This window comes from Leptidea sinapis, chromosome 31 (assembly GCF_905404315.1).
Source record: "Leptidea sinapis chromosome 31, ilLepSina1.1, whole genome shotgun sequence".
NCBI lineage: Eukaryota > Metazoa > Arthropoda > Insecta > Lepidoptera > Pieridae > Leptidea > Leptidea sinapis.
In genome coordinates, this window is record NC_066295.1 from 7,398,161 (window position 1) to 7,423,559 (window position 25,399).

General features: G+C 35.4%; 2 protein-coding genes across 2 annotated transcripts in view; one reads left to right on the top strand and one right to left on the bottom strand.

Annotated features, from left to right (window-relative positions):
- LOC126974102 (Golgi resident protein GCP60) lies at nt 1–24,029 on the top strand. The gene is made up of 10 exons (XM_050821518.1): nt 1–246; nt 3,254–3,467; nt 4,465–4,533; nt 4,620–4,724; nt 6,239–6,502; nt 7,099–7,172; nt 7,769–7,957; nt 10,636–10,746; nt 12,218–12,339; nt 18,740–24,029. The coding sequence occupies exons 1-10, from the start codon at nt 126–128 to the stop codon at nt 18,854–18,856; spliced, it is 1,386 nt and encodes a 461-aa protein (XP_050677475.1). The 5' UTR covers nt 1–125; the 3' UTR covers nt 18,857–24,029.
- Nucleotides 1–25,399, bottom strand: part of LOC126974079 (ATP-binding cassette sub-family B member 10, mitochondrial) — a 220,971-nt gene that overhangs the window by 141,591 nt on the left and 53,981 nt on the right. The gene's annotated exons all lie outside the window — the stretch shown is intronic.

The following is a 25,399-nucleotide window of genomic DNA, read 5'->3' on the forward strand; positions in this document are numbered from 1 at the left end:
ATAGTTTGGGGTTCTGAATACTGATATCAATCAATTCTATCATATTTTTTATTCATAATACTTACTGTATTTTGTATAAAAATAACACATTATAAAGTAAAAATACGTATTTAAATAGTCTAAAAATGAAAGTGAATACAGAGAAAATTCCACTTGAGACTGATCAAGGGATTATTGAGAGTGAGGAACGAAGGTGGGGTCTACCACTGAAAGAAGTGTACAAACACGGCTTATTATTTTACAAAGGTAATTTAAATGCTGTTTTTTTAGTAAAGCTCAATGCTTGTTAGTAGTAAAAAAAACATATTGAAATTTATTGCTTTTCTCCAGTTGCAATAACAAATTACAATGTAAAATTCATGAATGAACCAGTTGATCAAGTAGGGAGTTTGCTATTGAAGCAATATGTATGTTCGGTTTTGTATGTTCTGGGGTCAAAAATGTAGCATGCTTACTGCTTACATATAAATTATGAAGTCACACATTTCACTTAGATGTGTGAGTATCATCCAACGGTAACAACCACCTTATTACTCTTATAATACCTAATTGGTACAAGTACAAAACATCAATAATAAAGAATTGGAGCTGTATTTACAACATCATATTTATTATTCACATTATATCCTGAAATATTGTGTCATATAAACAATTTATGTGTGTAGTAGTATCTTATTACACTAGAAATAAGGAATTGCTTATATCAAATGTTAGTAGGTTGCTACAAAATACTGGTTTGCTTTAAAAGGTAAATGTATATGTTTAATTGTATAATACACACAGCTACTGTTCAGGTGTTATCTGAAAATAGTTTTTAATGTTTTATTAAAAATGGATCTGTTGAAAATCTTACAATCGGCTGCCTGGGTCTAGATTATGTTTATTTTATAAATATTATAATATAAAATGACACTGTACAATTTTATATAAATAGTATTTAAAAAAAAATAAGTATGCAAAAGAATACTTTCAGAGTTACTTGCCCAGTTTCCGAAGCTATGGTATCAATTTAATTGATATCAGAAAGTTTTCCAAAGGAATCAACTCTGAGAAATTCCTGTTTTGCCTTGATGTAATGCAGGCCAAAACATTTGTTTTTGGTCTTTTTGTTTATTATGGCCAATCCAATTTAAATGTGGTTTTCACACATATGCTCTGGTAGACTCCCTGTTACATTTAGTGTATGTTTGATTCCAATGAAGTCACAGACAGGTTATGGCTAGTTCTTAAAAATATATGTAGCAGTAATGGTCTCTATAATTATTAGTGTGTAATTAAAAGTATGAGAGTGATATTGAAAGAACAGTGAATGCAGGAAACATGGTGAATGGAGCTTTGCACTCCTTTATGTACAGGCAGAAGGTGTCTAATAAGGCTCGTTTGGCTGTGCATGAGGGGGTGTTGGTTCCAACACTCATGTACGGAAGTGAAAGTTGGGTATGGCAGAAGAAACATGAAAGCAGAATAAATGCAGTTGAGATGAGAGTGTTGAGAAGTATGATAGGAGTTAAACTGAGTGAGATAAGGAAACATTGTGGTCTGAAAGATGTTGTGACAAAAATTGAGAAAGGTATGCTGAGATGGTTTGGACATGTCAAGAGAATGAATGAAGAACGATTGATGAAGAAAGTGTATAAGGCCAGTGTGAATGAAAGTGTTGGAAGGGGTAGACCTAGGCGGACGTTTCAAGATCAAATCAGGGACGTCTTGAAAAAAGGCCAGGTCAAGAGTACCCTAAACCGGAGAGCATGTATGAAAGGAATAATGAAAGTGGACGAACCAAAACATTAAGTATGTAAGGATCATAGCAAGTGGAAAGAAGTGGTCTCTGCCTGCCCCTACGGGAAAGAGGCGTGATTTTATGTATGTATGTATGTATTTTTTTTTGCCCACATAATGTTGGTGCTTCCCAGAATATAACCCTTTAAAGTTATAGATGTACAATCTTGTTAATTTTTGTAAAATATAACTGTTTCTCTACATTGATTGTTATCCATCTATTAACAGAAAAAATATAATAATTATATGATTATTTGCTAACAAAGAATATATAATCAAGATAAGTCAAGATTGCTCAAACTTTTTGGTTCTGTTTCCTTCATTGTGTATCTTTTAGCATAAAAGCATATATCAAAGATCTATTTGTCCAGTTTTCTGTTATACACTCGACAATCTCATACCATTTATAACATCTGCATAATATGTGCAGTGCAGTTACCAGTGAGAGGCTCCTTTGCACAGGAAGCTGGCTACATTATAGGTACCACAACGGCGCCTATTTCTGTCGTGAAGGAGTAATGTGTAAGCATTACTGTGTTTCGGTCTGAAGGGCGCCATAGCTAGTGAAATTACTGGGCAAATGAGACTTAACATCTTATATCTCAAGGTGAGGAGCACAACAGTTGTAGTGCCACATTTTTGGGGTTTTTCAAGAATCCTGAGCGGCACTGCATTGTAATGGGCAGGGTGCATCAATTACCATCAGCAGAACGTCCTGCTTGTTTCGTCCCTTATTTTCACAAAAAAAAAGTTCCTCTACTGTCCACAGAGTTAATCTTTTTAAACTTACATTAAAAAATGAGTACATGTGCCACTTGTGACTATTCCTTAGTCAGTAAATCTTGAAATATATTGTCTGTGTATATAATTAGTGTCAAATTAGCATATCTAAATTAATACTTGAAATTCTAAATTTGTACACCTTGCCTGTAATTAAAATTTTTATTCTCAATTTTTTTGATTATTAAATGAAGAACATGAAATGAAAATATTACAATAAGTTTTTCTTTTTATGCTGCATTTACCTTTTTCTATCAGTAAAAATGTAGCATTTAACATCAGGTGAATCACCTCATCTCATCAAATAACTTTTTCTTATAAAAAAGACAAGCTGAAATTGGGTGTAACAACTAAGTGATTTTACAGTACTGATTGAATTTACCTTAAATGTATATTTATTTTCTTATTTCTTCTATTTTTAAAATAAAATATTTTTTACGAATTTTTATGGTATTTGCTCACTTGCTTACTTACTGATTTAGCATACTAATTGAAATATGTAGGACAAATAATTAATTATAAAAATAGCCTTTATTTCTTTCGTAGTCTGTTTCCAATTACCCTAGGTTATAAAAAACAATATTAAACGATTAAAGTATTAAAAGATGCAACTTCGGTAGCTGGAGGTTATAAACTCAACATAAACATTTGTATGATATCTCTTAATAATTAATTACCTTTTTTAAATATTTAGATAAGGAAGGCAAAGCAATGCATCTGAGCTATGAAGATAAGTTGAAATTAGTAGCTTACACTCAACAAACGGCTCATGGGCCATTAGATGTGAACTCTGTGCCACCATTGGGAGTGTTGGATGTTATTGGGAGAGACAGAAGAGCGGCATGGCAGGCATTAGGACATATGTCACAAATTCAAGCAATGGCTGGCTTCATACATACATTGGATAGGTGTGTTACTTATATGTATACACATGCATGTTACTTTAATTGCTTTTTGTAATAGTACTAATTCATTGACTATGTGCCGGTAATTACAACTGAGCCATTGCTTTGGTTTTACTTCTGCAAACTCAAATTTAAAGAAATATATTTTTATAGAATAAGAGGATAAACATGCTTGCCAGTAATCTTATAATCTCATTGGTAAATCATAGTCAACAGTTGGTTATTCTGTGTGACACCTATATCATCAGCGCTTTTTTAGATGGTTCCTATATCATCTGGAACCACTGTAAGACAAAAAACAATAAAAGGCTGGTATGCTCCTGTGATTTCCCTAGTCTTTGTAAGAGAGTGTGCACAGTGCTATATCATCACCATGCTAACACTGAAGACAATCAGTTGTCTTCCTATAAATAACTACATTAATGAGAATATATCATCACCGATTGGCTTAATTCTGGTGTTGCGTAGAATGTTGGATTCTCTCTCTGTATCTTCTACCTCAAATATCACGGGAGTGCTCAGAGAAATTGTTTGGGCTGATACCAGCGGCCAAATTCCATTACCAGACTTTATGTCAAAATGCAAACCGTGAGTTTTGCCAAGAAATTTTTACATCACGCAACATTGTGGAATCATTTATCTTAATCTTAAGGACCTTCAAAGATAGAGCATACTTCCACCTTAAAGGCTGGCAACACATCTCGTATAACAGCCGGCAGCCCTGCTTTTGCGAAAGTCCATGGGCGGTTGTCTCATGCCTCACTTCCCAGTATGTGAGTCTCTTGCCCATTATTATAAAAAAGAGTCTCTTATCAGTTGACTTTCTAAAAATAAATATAAATAATATGTTATATGTGTATATATATATATATGTATATATAATTTTGATAGCATTACTTAGGTATCTTATATGAAATAGATATCTAAAATGACTACATACATCTACATTTGAAATTGTACTTTTTTTGGATTGAGTGTAATGATAACATGTTCTTTCTAGACTGTGCCCATCATTTCGACCATACATAGAAGCGATACAGAAGGACTTTGAAGACAAAAAGGAGCAAGAGTAAGTTCTAAATAATAAAGATTGAATTTTTGTTTGATGATGATTTGATTTAAATGAAATTGTTGATATAAATTGTTATACCACAGGGTAAAAAAAGAGCAGCAGCTAAAGAACCATAAAGAGCTGGAAGATAGAGTTTTGTTAGAAAGGGATAGCCATAATAGTGCAAAACTAACTGAAGAAGAGCAAGTGTAAGCATAAATTTCACTTTTATTTATTTTATTACATTACATTTACTTTAAGTTGAAATACTATATTTATTTAATACGGTTGGTGCTTCTACTACGGTTTGCCACTTAATAATTTGATACGAACAGTAAGAATAATTGTTAACAAATAAATGTTAAATGCAGCTCGAATTGTCGGGGACCCAGTGCTCTGTGAACGGCTGGATCATTTGGCGTTGCGTAGAGACGTCGCTTCATTGTGTGTATTCTACCGCATTTATCACGGGGAGTGTTCCGAAGAGCTGTTTAACCTGATTCCTGCCGCCGAATTCCACCTTCGTACGACATGCCACAAGTTAGGATATCATCCCCACCATCTGGATGTGTGGCAGTCCTCCACAGTGCGGTTTTCAAGGAGCTTTCTTCCACGTACTACAAAGCTGTGGAATGAGCTTCCTTGTGCGGTGTTTCCGGGACGATACAAAATGGGTACCTTAAAAAAAGCGCGTACACCTTCCTTAAAGGCCGGCAACGCTCCTGTGATTCCTCTGGTGTTGCAAGAGATTGTGGGCGGCGGTGATCACTTAACAACAGGTGACCCGTACGCTCGTTTGTCCTCCTATTCCATAAAAAAAAATGTAAATATTTACAAAATTATATACTCTGTGTATTTATGAAGGAACACAGTATTTATAGTGCCTGATACTTATATACTATTACAATGCTTGGCGATAATTCGTGATTAAATACTATTATTAGAATAAAATTCGTTATGACACACTATGGCTTTCACCTTATGATCTATACCAGTGGGAGTCTCTTTGCACAGGATGCCGTGAAGAAGTACTGTGTAAACGTTAGTGTGTCTCGGTCTGAAGGCTAGCTAGCCTAGCCTAGCTAGTGAAACTACTGGGCGAGTGAGACTTAACATTTTATGTCTCAAGGTGACGAGTGCAATTGTAGTGTCGCTCAGAACTTTTGGGTTTTTCAAGAATCCTGAGCGGCACTGTATTGGGCATGGCGTATCAACTACCATCAGCTGAACGTTCTGCTCGTCTCGTCCTTTATTTTCATAAAAAAAAAATCTATTAGCACAGCACATTTTTAATGATACCAGGTGATCATAATGAAGTGGAGATATTATATATCTGTTTGAAGCTGATGACAGCAATTGTCTTACCTTATATTCTGACGTAATGTCCCATGACTGCTGTCTTATATACAACAACATATAGTAATTTTTTTTTATCTAAGTGTGTTACTCTATGGCTGAGGTCTCCTGCATAATTTCAGCTGTCATGTCAATGTGACTATAAAAACAAAGAATGATATGAAATTAAAGATTATGTTAAGCTGAGTGTAATTATCTAATTAACCATTAGAGCAGAGCTGCTCGAATTGTCGGGGACCCGGACCGCAATATGACGCCATGATTGGAGTCATATTGCGGTGTGCTACGCCTGAGTTGCGTAATACATAACTACCGCAAATATCTACACGATTTCTTATCCCATATATAATAGAATCTTCAATTTTAGGCAAAGAGTAAAAGATGCACTTAACGCGCAATCATACGAGCAGTTCTATGAATATGCCCAGCAACAGTTTCCCGATAACGTGGACCACCAGGCTGTCCTCATCAGGCAACTCCAGGACAAACATTACCAAGAGTATATTCAACAGTTGGCCGTTGATGAAAGATTAGCCAAGTCACACATTAACTTTAACGAAGAAGACACGTTTGAAACGAATGATGCTAAAAAGGACTGCAACTCAAATGATACTGATATAATTGATAGCAAGTGGGTATGATTTTTAATTTAAAAATGTTTTTTTATTGTTTAGTAACTAAACCAATGTCTGACTTATGAGTTATGTGGTATAGTTATAAATATGCCGCAGCTCAATCCCACTAAGCATGTATGGGACTTTCTAAAACATCGTTTTAGAGGTGTACCCAGCCTCACAGAACATTCGAGAGCTTAAAATTGCTATTGCAGCCGAATGGGAGCGTGTTCCGCAAGAACTCATAATATTACTCGTGTAAACAATGCCACGAAGAATTACAGCAGTTATTTTAACCATTGGAGACCACACTCGATATTAATTTGTTATTTTATTGTTTGTAACTTTTAGTAAATAAAGCAGAAAGTCATTTGAAATTACTTTATTTTTTGTCAAAATGAGTAATTTCCTAATTATCAAAATGAAAGACATTAAGAAGTCGATCTTTCTACTATAATTCTCTGATCTAATCACCCAACGAAAGTGTTTTTACATTAATAAACAATATTAATTATTCTTTTTTGTTGCATCAAATCTCTTTTACAACTGTTAATGCTAAAAGTTCTCGAATAAATCAAAGTGAAGGTTGTTGATTGGGATGTTTTATTTTCAGGGAAATTCAGGTTTCAGATCAATTTGAAAGCGAGTATAAAGAGGACTCCAGAGGTGGGGATTCCGAGCCGGATGGTAATTTTTTTTTATTAATATCAAGCAAGTGATGACGAGAGCAGAATTTAGATCTGGCATTCTGAATTTATTTGCCGTAATGGATCATACATAAACAAGGGAATTTAACAAAATAAGAAAAAAACTCAAATTCAAAAGTTGAGTAAATCTGCGCAGCACACAAAAACACTGCATACGAAACAAATACATAAATAACAAATGAAATTCGCAGAAAGTAGCATTTTAAAACATTATTTTTATGGGTTTTATTTATAAAAAAAATACCCACATACATCACAAATTATATAACCACGATAATTAAAACAATGATGACGCATTCAAAAATGGCCGACATGCAAATAAACATGTACGTTTTACATAAGTTTTTAAAAGTACAATAGTGTTACATCTTGCATTATGATTTATTACTTTGTGTGTGAGACCAACTGCAAGTATACTCTGATCAGTTACGGTCATTTTACCAAGTTACGTATAGCGTCCGAGTAGTGTATCCATCTAAAATTTTCGAGGGTCCTATGTTTAAATCTTGTGTTCTTGCCTTTCAAACATTGGTCCTACGAGCCGGATCTTTACGCATTAATTTTGTTTTATTGTAGATGGTCTACCCGGAATAGACGAGGCGCGTATGTGGTGTCGGGGTTCCGTTGAAGTGTTCAAGCAGTCAGCTCGCGACAATGGTGGAACTCTGACGGTCGCTCACGGTGAAACTGTCACCGTGCGGGTGCCAACTCACAGCACCGCTAACGCCATCTGTTGGGAGTTTGCCACTGACTACTATGACATAGGTATAATTAAAGTACAGTAGACCTTGAAAATTGAAGTGATTGCTTTAATAATTAATTACGGACCTGTCTGCCACGGTCTCCAGATACCTACTTGTCTGGCTTCTCGTACTTGCATCCACATTTTCATGGAACACTTGCTCTCCTATTCTTGGTAATCTCAACAAGGCCCTTACTAGCACATCCCAGACCTGATAGTGGAATACACACCCAAATCGTCTTCCCGTCTTCACAGCTTTAATATAGCTTTTTATAGAGGTGGAGGACAGACTAGCATACGGGTCATACTGTGGTAAATGATCTGTACAACCCAAACTATTGCAATACCGGAGTATTATCTCGACTTATTTTAGGTGACTGTATGAGTAAAATTTACTCATGTCGTTTCGATCTGGAAGCAAGGTGGCTCATTCCATAGTTTTGTTGTGAGAAAGTTTCAAGAAAGATAGAGAAGTAAGAGCTAGGACAACAATATTGCAAGGGATGTGTTGCACGCTAGCTTTTTTAGCTAGATTCTTGATTGAACCCAACATTCTGAGTGGCATCACAATTGTGCTCGTCACTTTGAGACATGTTAAGATGTTAAGTCGGACTAGCCCAGTTTTCACTAGCTACGGCTCCATTCAAACTGCAACATAATGTTGCTGCTGTGGTACGTACCTAGACGGCATCCTGTAGCCATATTCTCTTAAAAAAACGAGAATAGGATCGAAGCGACCTTATGTCAAAAAGTTAAATTTCCTATTCTTATAACAAAAACAAATAGCTAGTGACCCATTTGCACAACTTTTCGGGAAGCCCATAGGATGACAGTTTCGCTATAAGCGCTTTATGCCACACCCGATCGAAGGCCTTCGCTATGTCAAAACTCACCGCCAACGCCTCTCCCTTCGTCTCAACCGCTTGCACCCATTTATGGGTGAGGTATGCAAGAAGATCACCAGCTGAGCGACCCTGACGGAAATCGTACTGGCAGTCGCTGATCAGCTGGTGCCCCTCTAGGTATCCCAAGAGTTGGCGGTTGATGATCGATAAATAAGTTTCACTTCAAAATTTTACGGTTAAGTTCAGATTGGTATAAGGTTACATTCCGATTAAGGGAAATTGGGAAACAAATTTGAATGTTAAATAAATGGGAGATGCGTAGATATTCTGCAAAATTTTGACGTTTCGATGAGTTAACAACTTAAACTATATTATAAAGACCGCGAAAAATTCGCTGAGCCGACGGCCAACCTCCAGTAGTAGAGAGGCACAAGAAGAAGAATGTCCACACTGTGCCTATTCATCTTCAATTTTCGTCTTCATCTCTCTATTCATCATCATTATTCGTTTGGGCCTTTCAATAATTTAATGTATTATCGAACGCAACGCCAATATAGTCAATTAGTTAAGACGCGGGAAAACGTGTATGACAGCGCGCGCTTCGTTTTCTACTGTCATCGCGCATGCGTTAAGGGCATGCCTCACGTGCGTTGTTGTCTGCGCCATGACGAGAAAAAAAGTGACAGTGTAACCATAGTCTTGTTGATTGGTTAGATTTTGTTTACGTAGCGATCTGACAATTGTATATTATTATGGCCTTGCTCACAGTGGAATGTTTTATATTTATTTTATATGCGATACTCAAATTAATTTATCAAAATAAAAGATCTTACTCCTTATGTTTAAATCAGTATGAGTATCAGAAACTCTTTATGAGGATTATCCGGGTCAGATAGGCAGTTTTGTCCGGGTAATATATATTTTTTTTTATGAAAATTAAAAGGATTGTGTGGTTTTATGAAACCACGGTAAAAGTGAAACTTTTTTTCACATTATAGACATTTAACTAAAATTTTTTGGATTAATATTTCATTAAGGGTATAAAAATCGCTTTATCAATCTTAATTTTATACTTGGAAAATTGGAATGATAATGGGGAAATAATAAAAGTAGACTAAGTCTCCAACTAATATTTTTATTGAACTCTGTGTCTTAGCCCTGGTTAAAAATATTGATTGAAAAAGATTACATTAAACACTGACAAACAACATTTACCTTAAACACTGACAAAAACAAACAAAAAGGCGTGGAGCACTGGCTCAAATTTGTAATAGTCTATACACTACACGGTCAGCTACTGTGAACTGTAGGCGCCGCCCGACCGTCACGCGACATGCAACACACAGACGAAAAAGTTTGAGACGATGTAATAAAAGTTTCACTTTAAAAAGGGTCGAGACGAGCAGGACGTTCAGCTGATGGCAATTGCTACAGGCCGCTCAGGCTTCTTGAAATACCCAAAAATTCTGAGCGGCACTACAACTGCGCTCGTCACCTTGAGGCATAAGATGTCAAGTCTCATTTACCCAGTAATTTCACTAGCTACGGCGCCCTTCGAACCGAAATACAGTAATGCTTACACATTACTGCTTCACGGCAGAAATAGGCGCCGTTGTGGTAACCATAATCTAGCCGGCATCCAGTGCAAACGAGCCTCCCACTGGTAATGTAACATATACTACCGTTATTGTGTAATTTCTTTTAAATTTCACTGGTAATAATTGATTTTATATGAACAGTAAAAAGCTGCTATTTCGATATTATAAACAGATACTTCATATTAATTATTTGTTGATATTTAAACAGCTCTCATATGGAAACACAGAAAGTCTGAAATTAATATATCTTCTTTATAGGATTTGGTCTGTACTTCGAGTGGAGCAAGTCGCCGACGTCAGAAGTGACAATCCACGTCTCGGAGTCTGATGAAGAGGGGGATTGTGATGATGACGAGTATCCTGATGAAGGTATGTCTAAACTAAAATTATGAAGAGGAAACATTTGTGTTTTTGTGTGTATGTTTGTAATGTTTTTACACATAAAGACGTGGCTGAATGATCTTGTTACCGGGAGGTCTGCTTGATGTGTTTTTTATTATTATTATTTTATTTAAAGTTAAAGTTATTATATATTTTATTTTATGAAATGCTCACATAATGCCTCTATTTATTTACGGTATGTGTGGATTGATGCATCTACTATACTCAATAACTCTTGTGTTTATAAGTATTAATTTACCTTTTTTTTTCTTTTTTGACTTACTCGTGTAAGCCTTTAAGTTTTTGACATTTGAGTATTTTTGTTGCGACACTTTGCATATATTGTAATTGAAATGATTTGTAAAACAATGAAAATGTAAATCTTGACTTAAAAGAGTGGCAATGAGTTTCTTGGTACTTCTTCTCATTAGCTCAACCCTTTACGAAGTAGCGGTAAATTCAATAAGAAACAATATTTTTATTTTTTTTTGACATTCATAAGTGTCATTTCCGTGTCCTACATGAATAAAGTATTTTTGAATTTACACAAGAACTACTGGACCAAGTTTAAAAATTCTTTCACTATTAGAAAACTGCATTTTCTCTGAGTAACATAGGCTATATTACATTTTCAAGAAAAATAGGGATCCCTAATAAAATGCATTAATATACCCCAAGGCGTCAAAAATTTTGTCATAAAAAATCTGACGAAACTATTGAAGACAGAAAAAAAATTGTTCTGCAGTATTATAGAACGCATCTAAATAAAACTTTTATGTTAACAAAAATAAGTCTATAGACCGACTTAGTAGATTTTCCACTACCACGAGATCGGTATCTAAGCGAGTGAAACCGCGGGACATTGCTAGCATGATATAAACTTGGACTACTATGTCTGGACTTAGTCGTAGATCTATAGAGCATACATAGACTTTGGTCAGACTTTACTGTCTTCTGAGATTTGATAGACAGCCTGTATGATGAGTCACTGTATATATAAATCATCATCAGCTGGAAGACGTCCACTGCTGGACAAAGGCCTCTCTCAAAAATCTCCACGACGTTCGGTCCTGCGCTGCCATCATCCAACGTATTCCGGCGATCTTGACCAGATCGTCGGTCATGTTGTGGGGGGCCTACAAGCACTACGTCTTCCGGTTCGTGGTCGCCATTCGAGGACCTTGCTGCCCCAACGGCCATCTGTCCGTCGAGCTATGTGCCCTGCCCACTGCCACTTCAGTTTCGCAATCATTTGGACTATATCTGTGACTTTGGTTCTCCTACGGATCTCTTCATTTCTGATTCGATCTCGCAGGGAAACTCCGAGTATAGCCTTCTCTATTGCCCGCTGAGCAACAATGAACTTTCTCATAAGGCCCATAGTTAGCGACCATGTCTGTGTTCCGTATGACATCATATATGAATAACTGGCGTTAATTCATCAAAGATTTGCTTTCAGAGTACACAATAGAAGGCAACTCTAGAGACCCAGAAATGGGGAGAGGCAAGCATCTAGTGGTACACACACGACCTATGGTCAGCCTAGTTGTACCAATCTACAGGCGCGACTGCCATACTGAGGTGAGTTTCTGCTGTCTATCAACTTTAGACGAATATGCCGCTGCTGCGAAAATACTCTGTCTTCCTTACTAGTTCGCTATGAAGATATTAAATGTGAGTATAATTCTATATCTCACCTTATCTCAAGTCGTAACAAACGCTCAGTATGGTTTCATGCAATAGGTTTCGCATTTCGGCATATTTTCGGAACTCTCGACGAAGATGACGCGATAAAATATGATCAAGCTATAAAATACAGACTGATGAAAAAACTCTTGCCGAGCTAGTAAATTATTTTATCTACACCCATGCTTTAAATCCTCTATTAAAGATTCTAAAACAGTTAGCTTAATGCCAACATTAAAACATAGATCATTATCATTAAGACATACAGAGTCTTGTGCCGGAATTTGGCGAGTCAACATCACGTGAGGATGCCTCGTGTAGAGGCGAATCTTAGCGGAATTTACACTCAATAAGGCTCACAACATTTAAATAATCATGTATTTCCGCAAAATAACGCTAACTTTAATAAAAAAAAAGACACGTATTTATTAATAAGACAGCAGTGACATCACGGATGCGACTGCGACGGTTTCACCTCTTACGAAATTTAATTGCAATAAAATAAAATATTAGGATTCCAAGTGTTTTACTGTCTTGTGAGTAAAGTATAGACTTCGGTTCAGTAGTGATAGTGTTTTAGTGGATAGATTTGAGCAAAAAGTGATGGAAAGCAATTAATTCAACACACCAAGTACAAATATAATATTGTTTTAAAAGTGGGTAGTTCAAAAAGTGGCTCGGTGACTCAAATAAATAATTAATCTAGCCAAAAATTACTGTTGCGAGCGATTTACACAGTTCAATATGGCGATTCATGGTGCCGCCCAATGTGGGTGTTCAGCGATTTATCATAAGGCGTGCGTTGCAATTCCGGAAAATAAACAAACTCCATCAGGTTGGATATGCCCAGAATGTAAATGTAAACGTCCTAAAACAGACAATACGGCAACCCCAGTGAAAGGCACTGAAACGAATACTTCAGTTTCCTTAGATAAAACCACTACGGAAAATGCTGCTAGCCAATGTACCGAGCCTTTGATCTCCGCGAGTCCAGAGATTCACAGTCTCAATGACACGGCACAAGATATTACCCAACCATTTAGGGTGGACCTAGGACTGGAAATTCATTTGTTTCGGGATGAACTACGCCAAGTTAGGCAGGAATTTAAAGAGTTTCGTCAAGAAATTTCCGATTTGCGTAGTATACTGTCCGCATCGAACGAACGCCTGGACAGCTTAGAGAAAAGAATGAATGCGCTTGAAACTCAAAGGTAAACGAACGATTCTACTTCAAAAGTGAGTGATGCAAAATGAGAGCAGTGTATTGTCCAACTTAGGCTAGATATCAATGACCGAGAGCAGGACATATTACAGTCTGATATTGAGATATCCAATCTGCCCGAGGTAGCAGGTGAAAATCCAACCCAAACGTTCATGGTTTTGGCGACAAAGCTAGGTGTGTCACTTAAACATGAAGAAGTTGTGTTTGCTGAAAGGATTGGCAGAATGGTCGAAATAAACAAAGGTGAGAATAAAAGAAGTCGGCGTTTAGTGGTGCGGCTGTCGAGGCGCCAGTTGCGGGATGAACTTATCCAGAGCGCTAGAGTGAGGCGCGGTGCTACTTTGGCAGACCTCGGCATAGACCTTCCGCCACGACGATTTTACGTCTATGAACGACTCACTCCGGTTAACAGGAAACTTTTTTATTCCGCACGCGAAGCAGCTAGAAATCAACAGTGGAAGTTTACGTGGACAAAGAGAGGCAGAATTTATATCAGGCAAGGAGAAGGAAAACCGGTGCATATCATCCGTTCTGATGTTTTTGGCTTTGGTTCCGTTGGAAGTGCTAGCGAGGGCTAACAGCCGCACGTCACAAAGGCGCCGTTGGTACTATGGTTCGTTTTATTTCATTATAATGTGTGTATTACTAAGAAAGGTGTTTACTTTTCAGTTGATAACCAACGAAAAGTGTCGTTCTTAATTTTAACAAAAAAAATTATTGTCTCACTATATTCGTTATGGATTAGAAATATTTTTGTTAAGACTAATCATTTGCGTGTATGTCATGTTATGCTATATTATTGTCTATGTTTATATTTAACACTAATACAACAAATGTTATCTTTTTTTCGCTATATATTTATTTTTTAGGGTATTAAGTTTTTGTTTCCAGCCATTCTGTTTTGTAACATTATGTTATGTTCAGATTCAGCCTGCTTAAGTTATAAGAATAATCATAAATCATAATTTGTTAAACTATAGAGAACTATATATAGAAAAGACTATATGCAAGCATAGGCAAAAATAAAAAATTGTTTAAAGTTGGACTTTTCAATGCTGGATCTCTACGAACACGACACGATAAGTTTGTGGTGGCTCTGGAAAGCTTAAGTATTGATATTTTAGCGATTAATGAAACATGGATTCGGAAAGGGCAAGATGAGCGGGCCCCTATCGTACCAGGTTACAGATTAAGGCATATCCCCCGACCTGTTAGTATAGGTACGTGGTGATAGAGGCGGTGGGGTGGGTTTTTATATAAGACAGGGCCTTAACGTGCGAACTTATCAGCATCCCGTCTCAAACAATGTTGAACAGATGTGGCTTGGGACAAATGTCAATAAACGCCGTTTAATTATTGGTACGGCTTATAGACCCCCCTGGCTTGATGTGAATGATTTTTTTGATGCAATCACACAATCAGTATCTTCGTTTGGTAATGCAGACTATGTTATACTATTAGGAGACTTTAACATTAATTTATTGAAAGGAGAGGATAGTAAATCAAAACTATTTTGCGAGTTTTTACACTATACCAATTTAAAGCAACTAGTTACGGAACCAAAGCATTTTACAGACCAAAGCAGTACACTTATAGACGTGATTTGTACAGACTCACACATACAGGAGGTTAAAGTAACTCACATTCCAGAACTTGGTAATCACGCGATAGTTTCAGCCACCATTAATCTAAAAAAAGACAAAATCCTTGCCAAATTGGATCAATATAAGACCCTTAAAAATCATTAATATCGTAAGTTTTAATAGGGACCTGAACAATATACCGTGGAATTCTCTTAATAGTTTAAATAATGTAAATGAAATTGTGCATGAATTTAATAGAATAGTTGAAGAATTATTCAACTTACATGCGCCGTTACAAAAAGTTATGTTAAAAGAGCGCCATCCATGGATAACTGATGTTGTGAAACTTATGATAAAACTTAGAAATGAAAGTCTTGAATGGTCAAAAGTAACTGGGCTTGAGACTCATAAAAAACAGTATAAAGACACGAAAGCTTTAGTCACACACGCATTGGAATCGGAAAAAAAGCTTTTCATGAAACCTATATATATATTAATTCCCCAACTATATTATGGCGACATCTAAAGAAATCATCTCTTACAATAGACAAGAAAAAATCTAAAGAACTTCCAGCTATGTTAAATGATCCCAATATAATAAATAAAAATTTTCTTGATATACCAGGCGATGGGATAGTATCATTATCGGATCTTACTTATTTTGAGTTTCACCGGCATGGAATTTCACAGTTTGTGCTGCAGCCAGTTGATGAAATCATAGTTTCCAAGATTATTCAGAATTTGAAGTCTAATTCTCAAGGTGTGGATAAAATATCTCTTCAGATGCTGTTACTGACATTGCCTCAAACTTTACATATTATCACTTCTATAATTAATAAGTCTATAACAACATCTACATTCCCTGATGCATGGAAAGTAGCTAAAATCATGCCTCTGCCTAAAAGCAATAACCCCCTTAGTTTTAGAGATCTGCGACCAGTCAGTCTCCTGCCCTGCATATCGAAAATTCTAGAAAAGGTTGTGGCTTATCAGGCAACTAAATACATCAAAGAAAATAAAATTTTATCACCTTTCCAGTCAGGATTTAGGAAAGGACATAGCACAACAACTGCAACATCAACTGTAGTAGATGATATCCTGACAGCACAGGATCAGGGCAAGGGTACCTTGCTGGTTCTTCTGGATTTTTCTAGGGCGTTTGACTGTATAAACACGGATTTTCTTCTCTCTAAAATGTCATATTACGGGTTCGATATTTCAACTGTTAAATGGTTTGATAGCTACCTAAGCAATAGAGCACAGTTCGTTGAAGTCAGAAACAACGATGGCACACTCTCAACCTCCGATCTATCCCCTGTAACTAGAGGCGTTCCCCAGGGATCGATTCTTGGCCCTTTGCTGTTTGCAATTTATACAGCCGATATTACGAATTGTATCAAATATTGCTTATATCATATTTATGCTGATGATACGCAACTCTATTTCCTTCAACCCTGTAGACACAGTGGCAGCCACAGTTAAGCTTAATTCTGACTTAGAGCAAATACGTTTATGGGCAAAAAGGAATTGCTTATAGACTGTCTCTCAAAGAAAAATTTAAAGAAATAAATATTATGACTGTTTATTGTCAGTACATTTATGAAAATTTAATATTCGTTCACAAAAATCGTCACCTTTTTGCTCTTAATAGTGATTATCATTATTATAACACTAGAAATAAGGGATTGCTTGTAACTAATTCTAGTAGGCTTCATAAGATACATAATAGCTTTAAGGGTAAATGTATACACTTCTACAATAAAGTCCTAGCCACTGTTCAGGCATTATCTATAAATAAATTTAAATGTTTTATAAAAAAATGGCTCTGTCGTAAATCCTATTACTCCACTGCTGAATATCTAAATGATCGGACAGCCTGGGACTAGATTGTGATTATTTTATAGCGACTGTACAATATTGTATATTTTTATTGAAAAGAGCACAAAAAAAAAGAATGCTGGGATAGTTTCTTGCGCCGCTTCTTCTCTCTCAGAGCGCCATTTGTTTCCGAAGCGGTAGTAGTATCTAGTAGTATAAGAAATGACATCAAAAAGAATTCTAAAGGAATCAATTTTGAGAAAATAAATGCTCTTTTATGCCTTTTTTATGCTAAATCCCATTAAGTCTCAGTGTATGGTACTTGGCTCTAATAAGTCTTAGTGTATGGTAATTGGCTCTTAATAAAATAAACATGCTTAATGCCATAATAAAAATTAATAATAGTATTATTGAACAAGTCAGGGAGGCTCGTAATTTGGGAGTTGTTTTTGACACCGCACTGCGCTTCGAAACCCACGTCCTTAATTCTGTCCGCAATAGCCTATATCGTTTAAAGTTGCTTTATAAACTGAGGCCCTATATTAGTGTAAAGTTAAGAATACGTCTATGCGAATCGCTTGTATTATCATGACTGAATTATGCTGACGCTGTTTATGGACCTCGACTCTTAAGCAGGTCTGCAAAGACTATTCAGCGAGTCCAAAATGCCTGCGCCAGGTTTTGCTTCAACATCCCTGCTCGCTCACATGTCACTCCTTACATTAATGAAGCAAACATTTTAAAAATGGAATCACGCAGAAGACTACATCTCGCGACTCTACTCTTTGGAGTGTTTAAGAGCGGTATCCCAAAATACTTGCGTGAGAAACTTATGTGTTTGACTGATAGGTCAGCAGGTATTAAGCGAGATTTTTACCTGACTTTATTGGCTACTCCGAGGCATAGAACAAACGCATTTAAGGGAAGTTTTAAGTTTGCCGCAACTAAGTGCTGGAATGACTTGCCACCACCAGTAAGATCACTAAAATCATCAAAATCATCATTTAAAAATAAATTAAAAACTTATCTTTAACAACACAAAAAAATTAAACTAATCATTCCAGTACTTAGACCGTACGTCCTTGGTGCAGGCACCAAGGAAGGCAACCCAGGCAGCGGTTGTGTTTTTGTAATACTGCTTTTGATTTGTCGTCTTACTGTTTTCCTGTTTATTTTTATTTGTATTTCGTTGATTTTATTCAGTGTTTTTTTTTGTTTCCCACCATATTTTAATTTTAATTAGTTAGTAAATTGATTGATAACTTGACCAAGCTGTATCCGTGATGACACTTTTGATTTGTTGTCTTACTGTTTTCCTGTTTATTTTTATTTGTATTTCGTTTATTTTATTTAGTGTTTTTTTTGTTTGTTTCCCACCATATTTTAATTTTAATTAGTTAGTAAATTAATTAATAACTTGACCAAGCTGTATCCGTGATGACACCCAAGTAAGGCTCCCACTGAAAACCAGCGCTGCAGCTTGCTGCAGCACAATGCTGAGTGAGAGACCTGTATTTGATCACATACCACAATTATGGTTGATTTTATTTTAGATTTAGTATTATTTTATTGTATATATTATTTTGTCAATTTTATTTTAGTGTTTTAAGCTGTGTGATCAAATAAAATAATTTTCTTTCTTTCTTTCTAATTGTATATTTCTATTCGTCAGGTTTACGCAGGCTCTCACACATACCCCGGGGAAGGCGTGTATCTACTCAAGTTCGATAATACATATAGCTTATGGCGATCAAAAACGTTGTATTACAAGGTATATTATACTCAGTAAACGATAGAACTTTGTAATTGGTAGTACAATATCTTGGAGTATTCAACCGACCGGAGACGGACGGCGCGCTAAAAGTTTTATTAGTACCGTCTACAAGTTAATTTTTTTCCACTATGATGATTAAAAGCATTATTTTACTGCCTTGTTTATTGTATTGAGGAATTATTATTATATTATAAAAGTATTGATTATAATTGAAAATAGGATATTCATAATTCAAACCTTCTCGTAGGTTTGGACTCTTTGGACCGCATACCGTCTCCATTTGGTTGAATACGAATAAGATTTAAACATGTATTGATGTTAAATGTCTGTATTAAGTGTTTAGTAATTCATGACAAACTATATTTATGAAACACGGCGACATAATATGTGTATGTTTATTGTTAAGTGTATATTATGTTCTGTTTTGATAAAATTGTAGGGTTGTATTATTTTTTTACACAGATATATTTCAAAATTTATGGCAATTTATTGTTAATTTTATGGTGAAAAAAAGTAAGAAAGTGTATTACAAAAATTCGATCTAATTTACTATTGTATTGTATGTAGGTACATAATATATAGTCAATAGACAAAAAAGTGTAAAATGACATTTGCAAAAATTGAGTACTAAGTTAATGTCACAAAATTTATGTGATTGATCCAAAGACGAGCGGAACCGTAGGCGAAAGCTAGTATTATTTTTTGCAAACTGGACTGCTTTAAGTCTAAGTAACGACCTGCCATTTTACGCTACATACGTTAATATTTATTTATGCAACTGTTGTGTAATAAGGGGTATTAAAACACGAATGTGAGTTTATATGTGATAATAGTATCACATGAGTGTTTTAATACCTAATTATCAACAGTTGCATACAAGACTTTATCTACACCCATAATATGAATCCTCTTAAAGATTCTGAAACAGTTAGCTTACTGCTAACATTCGAAAAGGGCAGTCCTAGTAACCATTACATCATCCAAACGAGTGTTGTAATGTTGTACTGAATTTCATTACAACACTCGTTTGGATGAAGATAAATTATTGTTACATGATTACACTACTGGGTTCGGAAAACACCAGTATAATCTGTAAATAAGTTTTGCACGTCACAGCAGTTATTACTAGGTACCAATAACTCGTTACACATTATTATTACTGGATAACCAAATAGTTCACTAGTAGTTGTAACGTTTGTTATAATCACGCTGAATATTACTCCGCTAAAATTACTTCTAGCTGTTATTTAATTCTGTAGTGCCAAGGTAAGATAAAGACAAACTGTCTTACTAATAAACGCAGTGTAAAGTTATTCCAAAGTTAAAAATTACTTCTTCCTGTCATGTATTTTGCGCCTATTTCTGCCGTGAAGCAGTAATGTGTAAACATTAGTGTGTTTCAGTGTGAAGGGTGCCGTGAAATTACTGGGCAAATGATACTTAACATCTTATGTCTCAAGGTGACGAGCGCAATTGTAGTGCCGCTCAGAATTTTTGGGTTTTTCCAGAATCTTGAGTGGCACTGCATTGTAATGGGTAGGGCGTGTCTATTACCATCAGCTGAACGTCCCGCTCGTCTCGTCCCTTATTTTCATAAAAACTGTAATTCTGTAGTCACAAGGATAAGGAAAAAACTTATTTTTTTTACACTTGGAATAAGTTTACTTCGCGTTTATAAGTAAAACAGAAATAGTCTTAAACCTGGATTAAATTCACTTCGCGTTTATTAATAACACTGATAACGATCATTCTCGAATGATGTCGGAGAGTGTAAACAAATAAGAATGAATAAACAAATTGTTTACAGTACACCTTGGTTTGTTAAGGTCGAGATTCCTTTGCACAATAATTATAGAACCTGTGGAATTCTATGACTCTCGGCAAAATTCGACATTCAACGTGCCCTTCGTAACATTAATATTAATTGCGATTAGATCGTTGACCGCTGATATAGTATCAATTTACTATTTATTTTAATATTATAATATGCGTATTGCTTTCGAACTATATGGCTCGGTGACAATTTGGTTGTGTTATTAAGCGGCGTAAGAGACAACTGTCAAAAGTTTCACCTCTCAGATGACAATGCGTCTGTTGTCTATGGTATTTCTCTATCTACAGGAAATCGTCGGCGCTATTAATTGCCATACCAAAAAAAAACCGGCGCATCCAAGCGGTTTTAAGTAGAGCCTTTTATACCGAAGTCTTATAGGTGTCCAATATTTTATCAAGAGTTTGAAATTGTAGTTGCGGGAAATATAATATAATTTTTTAGTGTAAACTTATGTATAAGTAGCATTTATTAGTATTATTGCAGATTTAGTATTAAATATTTTGTTAGTTTCTTACCTAAATATATATGATAATATTTATTTTGTGACCCAACTAAAGTTGGAACAAACTAGTGATATATGTTTTTGTATATATATCATATACGTTCCAAAGTCTTGCAAATATGTCAGTACTAAAGTATCGCAACTCCCGTTTTGTACTGCAGAGAAAGTTTTTAAGTATTAAAACAATTCAGGAATATCTTCAGATGTAAATAGAGTTTTAGTATCTCTTATACCGGCTTCACATGGTTCAATTTTAGTAGACCAACAGTTTGTTAGTCCATACAGAGTACGAAATAAATATGAATGAACACTAATCCTATGGGTCAATTAAAATCATTTAAATTAAAAAAAAATACTAATTATATACAGATATTAATACAGTAAATACATTGCGGTATCGCAATTGCTCCTGTCACTTTTAGATATAAGATATTCCGTCTAAACCCGGTAATTTCTTGCTATGGCATCTTTCAAACTGAAACCCAATGCTTGAACACTGCTTGACGGTACAAAAAATCACCGTTGTGGTACCCTCTGTGCAAAAAAATGCGTGTGTGTACTTATGTATGCACGCAAGAAGTTACACTTCTTTGGCGTAATGAAGCAAAAATCATTAAAATGATTTATTCCTCGTGCTATTCTACGTTTTTAGAAAGAACAATTTTGTAAAATCTTGCAAAGATTGCTTTGACAATTGATTATTAAATAATGAACACGCCTGAATGAGCTTGAACCATTTCCCTGTACTAATAATGGACGAAGAAACCAAAAAAAAAAATGCAACGCAAACGGAAACGTCAGAAAATAATAGGAACCAACTTCAACCTGTTACTTTTGTGTTACAGTGATGCGCGCGCATCTTAAAATTTCACTCTCATAATTTTTTCATAACGCGCCTAAAGAAGTATAACTTCAATAATTCCCAATTTCTCCCATTGGATTTCATTTAACCGCACGCCTTTTTTAGCTGTTGGTCAACTTAAATGGAGCCATCTGAACTCGCAGCCAAACTAAGTAGTTCTTAATTGCTAGAGTTGATATTCAATTTAACATCAAAAAAGTGTCAAACTCAGGGGTCAAACGTCAGTTTTTAGGGCCCTGGACTAGTACTACATCAAAATACTATTTTATTATTTAGCGGGAAAGGAGGCAATAAAATATAAATTTATACTGTGAGTGAGAAAAGAAATAGCAAATGTAAGAAATAATTTTAAAATATAATTTTAAGCATCATTAAATTTGCCTTTTATATCCCCTGGGTCCTGCCTGCAGCTTATTATCCCTTAAAGATCCAGCCCTGGTCAAAGGCTATTTAATTAGTTACTTAATTAAGCAACTCTACTGTAAACGAAATTCTCCATGTCCCCATATTTTAGATTATAAAAAGAAATATGTACTTAATAATTTATTTATTTAAGAGCTAATGCGTTGTAATGTATGGAAATACTTGAAAGATAACCTATATACTCTTACAAAGATAAGTTGTTCTTCGAGTATATCTCTTATAGCGAATTTTAGAAACACTTCATGATATTCTCTCTTCTTTTATGTAGATAAATGTATCACGCAAATTTTGTGTTTAGAAATGATAATTATCTTATTTATTGTAAGTATTGACGTTTTACATGTTATTAACGGCCATTCCCAATATTCAGCCTATCTCCGGCTGTCGTAACTATCGTTGACTTTTCTGTCCCAATAAACTTATCGACGGTAACTCATCTTATCCGTACACGTTGTCTGTCAAGGGGACGACGTATAGCTTACCAGGTATAGAAGTTTGTATGGAAAATGCAACAGTTAACTAGCGATAAGAATGAGTTATCGGGTATATTGGTACAGCTTCAGATTATTGACAGTAGAAGGTAGCAATTTATCTCTATCTGTGGATAGTATATTGGGAACGGCCGTTAGTCGCCATAATAGTTCCTTCACGTATCATAGTAGTAATTTGGTATGGTTACAGTAATATCACAACACATTCTGTATATAGACATACGTGGCTTTAATAAATTATTAAGAACTAGCGGATCCGAAGGTTGTTCTATACATAATAAATAAAATACTGTGTTTTTATGAATTTGTCAATAATATTTCATAACATCAAGAATTATTATGTATAATATTCTCCCTGTTGTTATAATGAAATTGTTTCACATCAGAACTGTCAAACCGTGCGTCAATAAATTCTCATAGAAAATATGTCCATACAAAACAAATTTTGGAAATAAAAATAATTATGGGTCCCAAATCGTAATAAGAACTATCCTGTCTCTCAAGTGGGACTAAACTGCACTCCATGGAGTAATTCCCATTAAAATCCGTTTATTAATTTAGGAGTTCACACATTTTTTTGGAGTTAAACTTCTCGCATGCTTGACTTGGGGAGTAAGCTGGTAAATGCGTGACGAGAGCGTTGCGAACGAACTAACGTTATGCGAATGGTGATTTCTTGATTATTTCATTCTTGAACAATTTTATAAATTAAACATTTATTTAGCGACGTTCCATTGTTTTTAGAACATACTAAGCTCTTGTGCATCAAAATCCTTCTCCTATTTTGTTCAGAAAAAATAATACCGTTTCCTGCTTCGAATGATATCCCATTAGATGTTTTCTTTTCCTTAATGAAACATGCAAGTAACCCATTGAATTATTAAAATAAATATTAGCACATGTTGTACCGTGAATGTTTAATGTTAATTATAATATACTGAAGGCCATTCGTATATATATGTATATGTAACGCCGGAGTTGTATTATTTATATATTACCGTTTTTTTTATAATTTTATTTTATATAGATGGATTTATTGTGAATGTATAATATATTGCAGTATAATATTTAAAGAATTGACTTGTGTTTTTTTTTTAATAAAAATTTGTTACTAAATAAACTCCTTTGCAAAAAAAGGGCACTTAATTTATTCTAGTACTTTTAGTATTAACAGTTGTAAAAGGGATTTGATGCAAAAAGATAAAATAAATATTAATAGCTGATGTAAAAACACTTCTGTTTTGTGATTAAGTCGATCTTAATTTGTTTTATTTTAATTTTCGCGGGTTTTTTTTTATGGAATTGGAGGACAAACGAGCTTACGGGTCACCTGTTGTTAAGTGATCACCGCCGCCCACAATCTCTTGCAACACCAGAGGAATCACAGGAGCGTTGCCGGCCTTTAAGGGATGTGTACGCGCTTCTTTTGAAGGTACCCATGTCGTATCGTCCCGGAAACACCGCACAAGGAAGCTCATTCCACAGCTTTGTAGTACGTGGAAGAAAGCTCCTTGAAAACCGCACTGTGGAGGACCGCCACACATCCAGATGGTGGGGATGATATCCTAACTTGTGGCGTGTGGTCTCCACTGACTGAAATAACTGCTGGAATTCTTCATGGCTTGCTTTTTGCAAGGATTCCTGTGAGTTCTTGGGATTGGATTGAAATATGCTGCCATGCGGCTGCAATTGCAATTTTAAGCTCTCAAATTTTGTATAAGGCTGGTTGTACAACTCTTCTAATACGTCGTTTTAGAAAGTCCCAAACGATTGAGGTCGACACTTCGTTCTTGCCAATCTAATCCAAAATAATGGAGAGCATAGAGGTAATAGCTATAGGCCTGTAGTTTGCCGGATCAAAACTGTCTCCTTTTTTTTTGGTTCGGACAACGGCTGACATCCATGAGTCAGGAACTATGCTATACTAAAAATTAGTATGAGTGCCAGAAAAATCGCGTTTGCACGGGCGTCAACTCAGGGCCACACGTCCTAAGCACGATTAGAGAAACGCCAACTGGCCCGCTCGACTTCATTACTTCCAACGAAAACAGCTCTTGCCGAACAGTTTTCTGTCTGAACTTTAGATAATTTTGACACGAAAAACCAATTTAAACAATTCAACATCAACGTCAATTCATGCAAATTTCAAAAAAAAAATATATTTATAGGATCATATCTAAACACAAACTGTAATGTAAAATAATAAAAATGTAACATATTCACTCTATATAGAGATAATTGTTGTAAGTACCTAAAGTCATAAAAGTCACTTCTTTTTAGACTAGCTGCCGGGCAGAATTCGTTCTGTCAAAAGTTAATAGTAATTATTCAATAAATATAATGTAATTTCATAGTGAGTGATTCCGTTACTTGTATCTTAACAATAAACGACGATAACATACAAATATAAGTAGACTGCAATACTTTATAAACTTGATGCTATGAC

Excerpts from the sequence above, each read along its gene's own strand:
- LOC126974102 (XM_050821518.1), top strand. The coding sequence starts at position 126 with ATGAAAGTGAATACAGAGAAAATTCCACTTGAGACTGATCAAGGGATT. Across the intron at positions 10,747-12,217 it reads TGACGAGTATCCTGATGAAG|AGTACACAATAGAAGGCAAC; the intron begins GTATGTCTAAAC and ends ATTTGCTTTCAG. Across the intron at positions 12,340-18,739 it reads GGCGCGACTGCCATACTGAG|GTTTACGCAGGCTCTCACAC; the intron begins GTGAGTTTCTGC and ends TCTATTCGTCAG.